This window comes from Meles meles, chromosome 8, assembly GCF_922984935.1.
Source record: "Meles meles chromosome 8, mMelMel3.1 paternal haplotype, whole genome shotgun sequence".
In the NCBI taxonomy this organism is placed as follows: Eukaryota; Metazoa; Chordata; class Mammalia; order Carnivora; family Mustelidae; genus Meles; species Meles meles.
In genome coordinates, this window is record NC_060073.1 from 74601178 (window position 1) to 74615332 (window position 14155).

A 14155-nucleotide genomic window follows, 5' to 3' on the forward strand; every position below is an offset into this window, starting at 1 on the left:
GCAAGTATATTTAGCCAGCGACAATCATATGAGCCATAGCATAGAGAGAGTCCGAGGTATGAGAGATGAGACTGGAATGGGTGACCTCAAATTTCACAGTAAAAAAGCTTAGCCTCTAATTCTGAAAGTGATAGTGATCCACCAAAGAATGCCAAACAGGAGAATTTCTGATTGGAGAATGAAGCCATGCTCAAAACTCTCACCTCTGCGGACTACAAACTGATGGTGGGGAGGAGGGGGAGGGGGCTTGAGGAAGGGACGGGTGTTAGGAAGCTGCTACAGTGGTCCTGATGAGTCGTGAAGACACAGGCCACCATGAAGGGATAACACAGAGTTAGTTTTCAAGACAGAAGAGATAGAATTTGATTAATACCTGCGAGTAAGAAACTAAAAGGAATGGGGAATGCTGGAAGTTAAAACCTGAGTTATTTTCAAAGAGTAATTTACAATCATATTGTTTCTTTATTAAATTTTCAAACAGTTAAAAAAAAAATAGTGGAACTCAGTAATGTAAAACCCAGGCTACAGAATCTTGACCTTGCCAAGTCAGACACTACTCTAACACACTAACCTAGAAGGTGAGGATCTTGCCTTGATGGAATAAACATGACTTCCACCCCCAGGAGAAGCAGGGCCAGCATATCCCTCTGGGAGTCTCCATCTCAGAATCAAGAGAAAGAAAGAAAAGTAAAGAGGGGCAGGGGCAGGGTGGTTCTTAATGACTTGAAAGCTTTGCGGGATTCCCCAGAGTGTATCATAAGAAGATAGAGAGAAAGGGCTCTAAGACTTTCTACAAAGCAACTACTCTCAAAAACTCTTCAGGTGAGTGATGACTTCAGTATCCAACCACTGTCACTGAGCGGCCACTGTGGGCCAGGCGCCATGTTCTACTCAGGCTTGGTCCAGTTTCCTCACCTCCAAAATTAGAAATAATAAGACCTATTTGTCACAAGCAGTGTGGTGTTTAAATTGCAAAAAAAACCTGCCTTGGCAAATTGATCAATGTAAGAGATTACCTCTGACCTTTAGCTTAGCATATATGTTCTTTCATGGTTTGTGTGCTGCTCCCTCACCAAGCCCTCCTCCCATGTTGTAACCTGTAGCGATGCCAGATTACCACTGACCACACCATGTCTCCTCACCTTCACACCACAGCTAGGGTATGTGTCCTGTTTTGACTTTCTTTTAACACTTCCCCTTCAGAACACTCATTTAAACAGTGTTCAAATAATTATCTCTCTGCTTTATGTCCCACCAGACTATCATATTCCATAATTTCAAAAATTGATCCACTTTGTTTATCGCTAAGTCCCTCTGCTCACCAAGAGGATGAATAAATTTTCCCAGGTAAAATCTTACACCTCTCAAATGCTCAAATTTTAAAATGACTTTGTAAATAAAATTCAGTATAATAAAACAAAAACAAATATTTAAGTACTGCTTCAACACTCAAAGACAATAGCTGTATTCATGACCAGCCACAATGACATGGATCCTGTGTGTCCTCTTGACCTGGTCAGACCTCAAGGACTCTCTGCTAGGACCTCATCCACTCTTCCCTCAACGGTTCTGTGACTTGAAATCTGTCCTCCTTTTTGCCACCAGCCTTCCTATCACCTCATCTCTAGTGTTTTAATTCCTCATTTCATGAAATGCATAATCTATAGGCAATGGGGAGCCACCAAAGCAATGTTCCAGAAACTTGACCTTGGGACACATAACAACTGAAGGAAGAAGAGACTAGAATAGTCACACGGCTATTACAGAAGAAAAACAGGGAAGTAATAATAGCGCTGTCCTTGGTCTATAGCAGTGGCAAGAGAAGCATAATCACTATCTGAATTGGAGGGTCAAAGAAGAAAATATGGCAGAAGTTTCAAGTCCAAGTGACAATGGGAAAGGTATATACCAAGTCCAGCGAATGGGGAAAGATGCCTAGTTTAGACTTACAAAAGAGCGTCCTTTACTACTTATCATTAAGAGGGATGATTGTGCATTAGGGAGGGCATGTGCTATGGTGAGTGCTGTGAAGTGTGTAAGCCTGATGATTCACAGACCTGTACCCCTGGGGTAAATAATACATTATATGTTAATAAAAAAAATTTTTTTAAAAAAGAAGGATTGTGGATGTTCTCTGTATTTCTCTGTTGTTGGTACTGTCGTTTTCTACTTTACAATTTTGCTATATTCAGCATATTTTACTTCACTAATAGAGAAAAAATAACAATCTGCTTTTTCATGCCACTTTGCTATGACATATTGATCTTGCAAGATATATGAGAGATCATGATGGAGACAGCCAGCAGGAAGACCAAACTATAGGTCTGACGGTCATGAGAAGTCAAGAAGTTAAGTCAAGGTTAGATGCACATTTTTGGAGACACCTGCATGGAGTTTAAAGCCATGGGAACATGTAAGACTCTAAAGAGGAGGAGACAAAACTGAAGAGAGCCAGAGGATGAACTTCAGCCTCAAGCTGTAGAGCCCTGAAATCACTGATCACAGGGAGTAACAGGTTGTAGGTAAGAGGACTGGAAATATCCCACGAGCCAGAGGCTTTATCCCACCCGCTCAGTTTTAAGCTCAGAGAATGGACAGATGTGGTGCAGGCAGGATCTCTGTGCCACCAGAATATTTTGGAGTGTCCTTCTTGATACAGTTCCTTCACTGTTAACAGTGATTTGCTTTGGTGCCACTACGCCCATCAAACCGTGAACTTCTTGAGGTCAGCAACCACGCCTTGTTTGATTCTTTATCTTTATCCTTCTTTGTCTTCCCCTCACCTAGAACTGTCTCTAACACATACCACCCATTTCATATACATTTGTGCTGAAGAAACCAGCCACACACCTTAGAGCTGTTCGTCCCCATCCCGTCCTTCTCTCAAATGACTTAGCTTTGGTCAGACTCCTATGCGCTCTCCTGTCAGAACCAGTCCTCTAAAATGCAGATGTCCCACATGCCTAACGCTCACATGTCTGTGACAGAGATTCTATTGACTGCCCTGCAAAAAGCCCCGGGAGCTTTGTCCACACATCATTCACCCTACTTAGAAACTTCCCCATCTTACCGTGTGTACACGCTGCTTACCTCTAAGCACAAACCATGTTAGTCCAGATGGTATTTAGAAAATCTATAATTAGTCAGGCTAGAAACAAGGCAATAAACTGCCCAGCAGAGAGTAGCCCAGACTTGACACACATTTTGTTTGTTTGTTTGTTTGACATGTGGTTGCCAAATTTAGCTCATTCTACATTTCTAGATCAATTATGTTGACATTTAAGACCCTTCTTCTAAACTCCTTGGAGAATTACAGTCTTTAAGAATTAGACACTGAAGAAAGTCAAGTCTAAAACCTGCCTTCTCCGCCCCACCCCCACCCCCACCCCCCAATGAATTTCACAATGTGGAAGCATTTCATAAACCCTGAAACAACAAAGCACCGTGATCCAGATGAATCTCATGACTACTGGCATGGGGACTCCATATCCTGGAGCTCCTGACTCTAGGCCCTGGCTGCCTCCCCATCACTCTGCCTGTTGGATAATGTCCTCCAATGTTTCTTTGTCACACAGTTTAGGCAGGGAAAGTTACCACAGAAGTGCCCTGATGGAAATACTTTTCCTTGGCCACTTGCTGACTCTTGCAACCCTGGGCAAGTCCCTTACCTGTCTTGATTCTTGTTTTTCTCTAATATAAAACAGGTGTAATACTACCTGATCTGTGTATACTCAGCGATGCTGGGCAGATCAAGCAGGAAAATGTACGTGAAGGTAGTTCGTACTAACAATTAAGAACTAGATTAAGAGCTAACATTTATTCACCAGGTGTTATACGTCAAGCAGGCACCACTTCCCAGGAATTACCTCATTTTATTTTTTTAACAACTCTAAGGAGCAGGTTCTCCTACTGTCCTTGGTTTACAGACAGGAAACCAGGGCACAGACATGAAAGTGACTTGCATCTGTCCCAAAGCTGGCAAGGGAAGAAGTTGGAAGAAGCTGCCCCATATAACCTGGACACACTGAAAATACTTTAGAACTGGCAGAAACTGCAAGAGATTGCATAATACAAATATGTGATATCCCAGGAAAATGAAACAAGAGTCTTTTTGTAGATGAGGCATCAGAGGTCGAGCAAGGTCTAGCAACTGAGGTCCCATGGTTTGCCCAGCAACAAGTAGTATATTTTTAAACATATTTAGAATATGTCTAGGGATGGTTGGATGGCTCAGTCGGTTAAGTGTCCAACTCTTGATTTCAGTTCAGGTCCTCATCTCAGGGTCATGAGATCAAGCTCCATGCCAGGCTTGAGCTCAGCAGGGAGTCTGCTTGAGATTCTCTCTCTCCCCCTCCTCGCTGACCCTCCCCTCCGCTCTCATGCACTCTCTCTCTCTGAAATAAATAGATAAATCTTTTTTTATAGAAAGAATGCGTCTAAAGTATTTTATTTTGAAGGCACCTAACTGACTCAGTTAAGCGTCTACCTTCAGCTCAGGTCCTGATCTCAGAGTCCCTGGATCGAGCCCCACACTGGGCTCCCTGCTGGCGGCTGCTCAGGGAGCCTGCTTCTCCCTCTAACCCTCACCCCACTCCTGCTCTCTCTAATAAATAAAATCTTTAAAAAATAAATAAATAAAGTATTTTTAACAATTTTTTAAAGATTGATTTATTTATTTGCAAGACAGGGAGCAAGAATGGGGGAGGGAGAGAGAGAATCCTAAGCAGGCTCCATGCCCAGTGTGGAACCTGATGTGGGACTCAATCTCATAATCCTGAGATCATGACCTGAGCCAAAATCAAGAGTCAGATGCGTAACTGACAGAACCACCCAGGTCCCCCCGAAGTATTTTATTTTTAAATTGTGGGAAGTAGACCAAAGCTGTTAGAAACCTTGGTACTGGATTCCATGGCCAAATTTTAAATTCCAGCACTACTACTTAACCAACTATGTTACTGTGGAATTAAAAATTAAGTATGTGTATTATACACATAATAATAAATGCTTAAGAAATGTTAGCTGCTATTACTATGACTGTCCCAAATCCTCCAGCTGTGGTCCCAAAGCACACAAAGAATTCTAGACAAAACTGTACCGTTCTCTTTGAAAATGCTGATGGAATAATTACAGTAATCAGATTTGGAGAGGAATAGAAAGGAGAGTCTCAAATGTGAACCTTTTGCTTACTTTTTTTCCTGATAAATCTATTTTTAAAACTCTACAACCAAGAATCAAATTTTCAGAAATAGATTTTCATTCTATTTCATCCCACTACCTGTACAGTCGTTCTGATTAATATCCAGAAACATGTTAGAAATAGGAAGAAGGCAAGGATAACCTTAGGTAAATCTAAAGAAGCAACACAGGAGAAAGAAAGAAAGAAAGAAAGAAAGAAAGAAAGAAAGAAAGAAAGAAAGAAATAAGTAATACCTTTCAATGGGAGGAGAATATAACCCCAGGGGACCAACTATGCCCCAGGCACTCACAGGCCTGTGGTCTCTAAGAGCATGGCTTGATTCCAAGTCACACAGAACTGTATTAATTGGGCTCTTCCACTTAATAGGTAGGTGGCCTTGGGTGGAGTGACTTAATTTCTCTTGACACTGTCAGGAGCTCTGGAAGCCAGAGCTGACCCAGCTGCTCCTCCATGATAGAATCTTTGAGACTCAGGGTGATTGCCATTCCCTGTGAGGTTTGTGGAATTTACCATGTTGCTTTTCAGCCTACTTCACAAGCCCTGAGAGGTATTTTAAAAAAAGAAAAAAAAAGTTTTCTGTTTTTTGTTTTTATTAAGTAATCTCTATGCCCAATGGGGGGCTGGAACTCATGACCCGGGAGATCAAGAGTCACATGCTCTACAGGCTGAGCCAGCCAGGCGCCCCCTGAGAGATATTTTTTGGAGTCTTTCAGGAATAGACTGGTCAGTCAAAGTGGCTACAAGAGACATAGCACAGAATTTAGTTGGACACGTACAGGCCATGAGTTGGCATTGAATCAAATGAGTATCAAAAATCTCATGAGCAAAGATTCCCTCCATTGCAGACAGATATGATATTCTATCAATGACAGGGCCTGTCCTCTCTATGTCATCCCCCCTCTCAACCACCTCCAAGTGAGACCCTCCTGTTCACACTTTAGCCTCACCTGTTCTTTCCACACACACAGCAGAGTTGAGCCCAAAGGCGAGAGAGAAGCATTCTTACATCTGGACAGACAGGCTGGTCTGAAAGTGCTGTAAGGTACGCTCAGCTGACTAGAGTCTGAGTGGGTACTTGAGGTTGGATTTTGTATGAATTCTCTCCTCACAGGGCTACCTATGTAGTTTGAAATATGTCACCACGATGTTCCACTCAACCCTTCCACAAAGGCCCAACTTCCCCACAACAAGGAGGGCCTGATTCCCAGCTTCTAACACAGCTCATGGGGCCTTTGGGCTGGAGGCTGCCGAAGGCAGGTTACCACTGAACATCAGAGCTCTGGGAAAAAGTAGTTTCCCTCCTGAGATCCTACACACCACTACAGCTGTACAACCGATTTTCCAAACTCCTCAGATTTCTTATTTGCACAGACTTCTGTGGCTATAGCCTCCCCATGCAAGAGGCATTTCTTCTTTTTTTTTCTTTTCTTTTTTTTTAAAGATTTTATTTATTTATTTGAGAGAGAGAGAAAGCACAAAGGGAGAGGGGGAAGCTGGCATCCCGCTGAGCAGGGAGCCTGACTTGGGGCTCCATCCCAGGACCCCAGGTTCATGACCAGAGCCTAAGGCAGACACTTAACCAACTGACCTGCCCACATGCCCTGCTATGCAGTCTCTTAAAAAAAAAAAAAAATTTGACAAACGATTACTTCATATGAGACTAGGGAGAAAGCAAGAAGCTTAGTGAGGAGGTTAATGCAATAGTCCAGGTGAGAAAAGAGGGTGCCTTAAAATGAGGGTGACACCCAGGTGCCCCCTCAGGAGGCATTTCAAAATTTGGGACTTAAATTGTTCATGATAGCATGCTGTACCATGGATAAAGCTGAAAAATGGTGCTGGGTATTTTGAAACAGATTATAGGTGTAATATAGGACTCCTCATTTATTATGACTTAGCACATTCGTATCATGCCCTTCTTGCCTACCATTATACATGTTAGTGTCACAATAATCCCTGAGGTTCTCCTGGATAGTAGGTACTGTCACCTATAGGTGGCATTTTTTGGTTGTCCTTTTCTCATTTATTGGGAGAAAGCATCCTGCCTAATTTATAGATTAGGCAACTGAGATCAGGAGGTTAAGAAACTTGCCTAAAACAGCTCAGGACATATGGGGTAAAACAGGGATACAGTCAAAAGTGGTTCGCCTCTGGAATTTAGACTCTTAATTACTATGCCTTTCTACCTTCTCTGTTAGATCAGGACACTGAGATTCACAGACATTCTCTAACATGCTAAGGTCACATCCGTACTTGTGTTTGACACAAAAGTCTAAATGACAGCTACATCCCCTCTGAAACAGTAAGTTCCTTCTAAACTTGAGTTGTAGATACATCAGCGCAGCCAGAAGAGTTTTCAGACATTAAAACATCCAACAATCGAAGTGCAGAGACTCACAGTGGCTTTTCTAGATGAAAAGCCCAATCAGTGGTTGATGGCATCGTCTGGTCCCTGATAACCCCCTATGCCACCAGAGCTGCTGAAGATGACTCCAAATGTAGGAATCTGTTCACATGCCAAAAGTTTTATCATAAGACTCAGCGGCTCGTGATTAAAGAGGCACTGGCTTCCCCAGAAACAGAAATACCCTTTCAGAAATTTTCCACATTTACTCTTGCTTTGAGCCATGATTAAGTGTTTCCCAGACAAATACCCCAGCTAAAAAGGAACCTGTTTCTGAAAGAGAAGTGGCGGGTTTGGGTCCAGCACTTAAGCAAAGGCTCCCGGTACCACGGACAATGAACAGCCAGAGCTGAAGTGGCACTGTTCACAGAGAATCCCAGAGGACCTTGAAACGTCAGAGCAAGAAGATTCCTGAGCTGCCGTGGCCAACCCCTTTCCACTTAACAGGGATGCAACTGAGCAGAAGGGACGTGCCTGGAGCCACTGGGCAGGTTGGTGAGTGACAGAGCCAAGATCTGTAATGAGGGGTTGGACATGCCCAGGTTGCAAACAGCTTCAGTCCAAGGGCTCACACTTTTGCCTCACGTTTGCCTGACTCCCCCGCCCAACTAGGGGGACAAACCCTCAAAAGCAAACTCTGGTTTCAAACATTGTAATGAAGCTTCTCATTTCCCAGATCTCTCAGTGAAAACTTTATGGGCAAATCAAGAAATCTTAGGGCTAATGTCATAGACTGTTTGACAAAAGTGTCCCTAAGGTAGGTGCATGGCTCCTTTTCTTTTTTTCTTTAAGATTTTATTTATTTATTTGACAGGGAGAGCACAAGCAGGGGGAGTGGCAGGCAGAGGGAGAGGGAGAAGCAGGCTTCCCTCTAAGCAGGGACCCCTGCTTACGGGGCTGGATTCAATACCACGGTCCTGCTCAACCGACAAAGCCATCCAGAAGCCCCCCCACCCCCCAGGCTCCTTTTCATAGACCACAGAGAGCCAGAGAGAAACACAGAAATAATACTTTGCCCCAAAAGCATATACACGAAGTTCCTTGGCTTCCTCAAAGCTGAGGACCTCAAACTCACTTGACTGAGAGGGGGCAGGAGTTAGAAATGAACTAAGCAGTTAAAAACAGCAGTTGGGGGACAACAGGTGGGTAAGAGCCCTTCTAGCCTGGAAGGCTCCTGGTTCCCACTGTCAACCGGTCTCAGGGCTTCCCCCTTGGTGGCTGGCATGACACTAAGGGCCGCGTCACTGGCAGCGTCGCCCACGCCCGGAAAAAGAGCCGGAGACCGAGAACTCCAGACAGTCTCTCCCTGGGTCCCTGGGGAGGCCCGCACGGGGTCCAGAGATCCCAGGGGAAGATGTTCAAGGGAGTTCGAGCAACAGCGCCAAAGCGCCTGGGAACGCACTTGAAGTTTCAGCGAGCGAAAGAGAAAAACTTTTGTTTCCTCGGAAACCAAGTTCCCAACGCACCAGGAAAAGTCTCGTGCCGTGCGGCGCCCGGGACCGGCCCGCAGCTCCCGGCCCCGGAACTGCAGGGCCGCTGCGAGGCCCCCGTGCCCTCCCCTCTCCCCCGGGGGCTCACCTGCGATGTCCCAGAGCTGCAGGCGCACCACCGTCTCCGGGTCCCAGTGCAGCACCTTGAGCGCGAAGTCCACGCCGATGGTGGCCCGGTAGTGCGAAGAGAAGTTCTGGTGCACGTAGCGCTTGATGATGCTGGTCTTGCCCACGCCCAGGTCGCCGATCACCAGCAGCTTGTACAGGTGCTCCTTGTGCGGGGCCTGCATCCTGGCGGGCCGCCCGCGTGCGGTGCGGGACCGGGGAGCGCAGCCGGGGCCTGGGCGGGAGACTGACTCCGGGAGCATGAGAGCCAGCGCCGGGGAGAGGAGCGGCGGGGCGGGGGCGAGGGGCGGAACTCCTCCCCCGCCGCCTGGAGAAACGCCCAGACAGGCGCCCAGGGGTTAATCCTCCTTCCTTTCCCTCCGCCGAGCGCCGCCTTGGATGGGGGGTGGAGAAGGGCGCGTCTCCGAGGACTGGCAACCAAGGGGCTTCCGTCTTAATGCCTGTTGCAAAGGTTATTCGTGCAGCACTTTACAGTCTCCGAAGACCTCTCCTCGCCTGTGATCCTGAACACAAAGCTTTGAGGTGTGGGCTTTATTTTCCACGTTTTTCGTGCGGGAAAACTGCGTGTGGAAAAGTTCAGTGCTTTGCAGGAGATGAAAGTGACAAGCCCGGGGGAACCCAGGGCTCCTGAGCTCAGAGACCCGCCCCCAGCCCTCACTGTAAGGAGAGCTTGGAAGAGAGGCAGCTGAGAATACAATTTCAGGAGGCAGGGTCGGGGTCTTGGTTCCTATGCACTGGTTTTTTGAGGTGAGTGGCCCTGGGCAAGTCATTTGGCCTTGGGCAAGCCTCAGTTTGTTTTCTTCCTCGGTGACGTGATGATGGTAATCCAGACCTGTCACCTCTCTTGGAGGGGAAACACTGAGCACTTTCACACCTGTTCAACTGTCAGTGGCCCAACAGGGGGGACCACGGAGCTGAAAATGCAGAGGGCATCCTTAGTTTTTAGACTTCTATCCTAAAAGCTCTGGGCAACACGGAAATACAATTTCAATAACTAATCAGATTAGTTTAAGCGCTAACAATAGCAAGTATTTATCCAGCACTTGCTGTGTGTCAATTTTTATATACTTATCACTTTATTGCCCTAGCAGTCTTAAAATTGATACCATTATTCTTCCCATTTTACAAAGGAGGAAAAGGAGGCCTAGACAGTTTAAGTAATGTACCCAGTGTCAACCACTATTAAGGAAAAAGTCAATTTAAAAGCCAATTTCCTGAGCCAGAAAGGGTTTTTTTTGTTTGTTTCTTAATATACTCTTTTAACCAATCTGTATTTGTGCTTGGGGTGATACAGAAATAACTCAAAGATTCCTGGTCCCCAAAACTTTACCTTTTTGCAGGTGGGGACAGACAAGACAGACAAAAGTAAGTAAGTACAATTTGTAATGTATTAATCGCTGATAAAATAAGGTAGGTAGGGGAACAGGCACGAAGAGTTGGAATGGGCTTGGCCTTTTAGAGAGGGAGGCCAGAGGAGTTCTCTCTGAGAAGGGAACTATTCAGTAAAAACATCAGTTTCTGAGGAAGTGGCATGCAGATCTAAGGGACAAGCATCCTGGACCAAAGTGAGTCATTTTGTACCTGAATGTGCCAGAAACTGAGCAACGACCCCGTTATTTCATTTCAACTTTCCAACTGTATCGGGTCGTATTTTGTCCAGTTGATAGATGGGGAAATCAAGACAGAGCACAGCTTTCCCAAACCCACACAAAGTGTTATAACCGGGATTCCAGTACAGGCTTGGGTGAAAAAGAGGAGAGTAAGTTTGGCAGCCTACTGTCTGCCTGCCATCAGATAACAACACTGCGCACACTATCGGTCAGCGTCCACAGGCCCCTCACAAGCAGAGGGACACCCCAGCTGCCTGTCCTGGATAAATCACATAGCCTCTCTGGAGCTCAGTTTCCACAACCACAAAATGAAAATAAGACTATCTACCTTCTAGAGTTGTTGGTATAAGTCAATAAGATGCCAAGCCTGTCGCTGGTGCTGATGGCAGTTATTTAATATTTATTTATTAAAGATTTTATTTATTTATTTGACAGACAGAGAGAGAGCGATCACAGATAAGCAGAGCAGCAGGCAGAGAGAGAGGAGGAAGCAGTCTCCCTGCTGAGCAGGGAGCCTGATGTAGGGCTCGATTCCAGGACCCTGAGATCATGACCTGAGCCGAAGGCAGAGGCTTAACCCACTGAGCCACCCAGGCACCCCTGATGGCAGTTATTAATAGCAAGCGAGAGACAAGCTTTTCACACCATATTCTCTGATATAAATACTAGGGACAGGCATCCTATCTTGTCAGCTTTCTGTCCCCTCCGGGGGTAACTCAGAAGCTTTGCTCCTAATGGGCACACAGCGAAGGTGTGCAGAATTGCCCTGGTTTGCGTTTTATGGAATGCTCAGACAGGTAGCCATCCTTCTTCAGTTTCCACCCACGCAGGGACACACCAGGCAGATCATATCTAACAAGTAAGCCAAGTGCTCTACCTGCTTCAAGTATTGGCCAACACTGTGGCTTCATTTTGCAGGAACAGGAGTTCACAGACCTGGGGGGCCCTCCGCCCTTCTTCGAGCTCGAAAAACGAGTGATAATTACAAAGACCCTCCCCATATCTAAAATCCTGGCTCTGTAGATCTCAAGACAAGTTTGGTCCGGGCACAGAGCTGGTGGAAGAAATAAGGAAGGGGTAGAAGTTTGAGACATAACATGAACCAGCCCTCGCTGTTGGGCCTGACCCAACCGCTTCACAGGCCCCGGCCTGTCTTCCCAGCCTCGTCCCCGCTGAGTCATCCCCCCCCACCACCACCTGCTCCTCTCTGCTGATCGGGAGCATGTCAGAGCACCAAATGGTGAAATTTTTACTGTGTAGGACAGGCAAACCAAGACCCAGATTTTCTGAGATGGAAGCTTATAAAATTGGGTGAGGAGAGTGGTCTTTAAGCCAAAAAAAAAAAAAAAAAAAAATTAAGGAACAGTTCCTGAAGCTTCAGCCTCCCTGCCTCTCCAGGGGGCAGGCGATCCCTCTGTCAGGGGTTGGGGGCAGTCAGAGACAGCAAGCTCCCTGGCTAGACAGGAAGTACGGCAATCTGTTTCCAGAGTCATTCATTTAGGTCTCATGACAGTTCTTCACAGTGGGAAGAAATTACTCTTGGTTTATATTTTTTAAATCTTTTAGACTAAAGCGGCTCAGTGAGCTTGCCAGGCAAGCAGCTCCATGAAATCCCGAAAGACCCCAAGTGAAACGAGGGAACTGGGTTGCAAGATCATGTGTCAGAACTCTGGGCCTTTTGGACACCTTCCTGCAGGAGCGACGCCCCAGATGATTCTAATCACCCCCACAATGGCACCATTCCCCGAGCTGTCTCTCCTGCGCTCCATCTGCTCCCCCCACCCAACTAGGACATTTGGGAGAAGGCTGTGGAAGGGCCATTTCAAAACAAACACCGTGGTTCTCTTCCGGTTTCAGGGCTCCATTCTCTCCTCAGCTGCTCCGCATTTGCCCCCAAGATATGGGCTCTCCAAGAACATTTTTGGGATGGCAAACCTTTCTGTGCCCCCTTGCTTTGCTTTGAACTTTTCTTCCCTCAGAACTCGGCTGTAAACCGGGAGCCAGGAATTTGAAGGCAGAATATCAGCTAGATTCAGGCTAGAGTAGCTTTAAGTGAAAAGGACATTAGCCAACAGGTCAACCATCCTTGCCTCCTATCCTACCTCTATCCCCAGATTATGAGACTCCATTAAGAATCCATCTGCCTTGGATATGTTGGGACTCTCCAGAAGGATGCCTGGCTTCATGACAACAAGTCAGCTCTCCTTCCCTCCAGAGAGAATGGCTGGGGTTGTGCCATGTGGCCCCTCCCAGCAGCTACCCTGTACCATGGAGACCCATTTTCCACCGAAGCTCTTAAAGCATCTCTAGTGATGCTTTGATAATCTTACTACCCTCGATAATCTTGCTACACCACAGCACGCCCTTTCCTGAAGAACAGGAAGGGAGATGACTCAAGTCTGTAAAAGTTCTAGGAGACCATGCAGTGCTCAGAATTCAGGCATGGAATGGCCTTCCAGAAAGCACTGAGTCAGATTTCTCTAGGTCTCCGCTCCCCTGCTATCCAACAGGGTGCATATTCTTGCACATATTCAGTGGTAAAACTAACTGAAATGATTGGAAATTGCTTTGCAAACATAAACATGAAGGTTGCATGTTTCCCTCCCAGGCTATTGCATGAGGTGAGTCCCTAAAAGGTTACCTTGTCTGCCTTTACTGGTAAGAGAGTGGTAGGGAGTTACTCATTAGTTCATATGGCTCTTCATGATTGCTCTTGAAGAATTACCTAAATAACTTCAAGGTAGGGTAACAAAGACTCTGCTGGAGAAAAGGTAAGGTAATTTTTCTTCGATTAATGCAAGCAATATATCTTCTGAAAAAGGCCTGTAAGAGATTACCATAGAATTTATCATCCAAACAGGGACTCTTGAGAGTGAAAGGGGGACCTATTAATAATTACACCAAACCACAGAAACAAGCCAGGGCTGTCCAAAAGAATGTTTATTCCTGAAGCAGAGGGCTAGAGCTCTCAAGTGAGACCCACAACCAAGAATGACATTTGAAAAATCTCTTAAAGCATCGTTTTAATAAATAGTTGGGGCCACGTTAAGACTGAGCTAATTTCTCGTTCTCTTCCAAGAGGCCCCCTTTTATCTACTAGCTTGTCAGAAACCTGTACTGACTTGCAATGGGAGTTATTCCAGTATTGACTCAGGACTGAGCAGGTCCCTGGAAGTAGGCAACCATTTTCACAGTATTTGGAGAGAGGCCAAGATGGGTTCTGTACCGAAAGTGCTTGAAATGAATACATGTCAGTCTATGAGAATTTTGATGTTGGACTTTTTACCCAGAGAGAAAGACTATAATGGGATATTTACTGGTTATCATCAGA

The 14155-nt window shown here is 45.8% G+C and overlaps 1 protein-coding gene across 1 annotated transcript in view; it reads right to left on the minus strand.

The window, feature by feature from the left end:
- The window catches only part of RAB38 (RAB38, member RAS oncogene family), a 56656-nt gene extending 47148 nt beyond the window's left edge, over positions 1-9508 (minus strand). The window contains exon 1 of the mRNA XM_046016421.1: positions 9177-9508. Within this exon, the coding sequence (XP_045872377.1) occupies positions 9177-9456 (280 nt within the window). The 5' untranslated portion in view covers positions 9457-9508. The remainder of the gene's footprint in view (positions 1-9176) is intronic.
- Positions 9509-14155: the final 4647 nt, after the last annotated feature.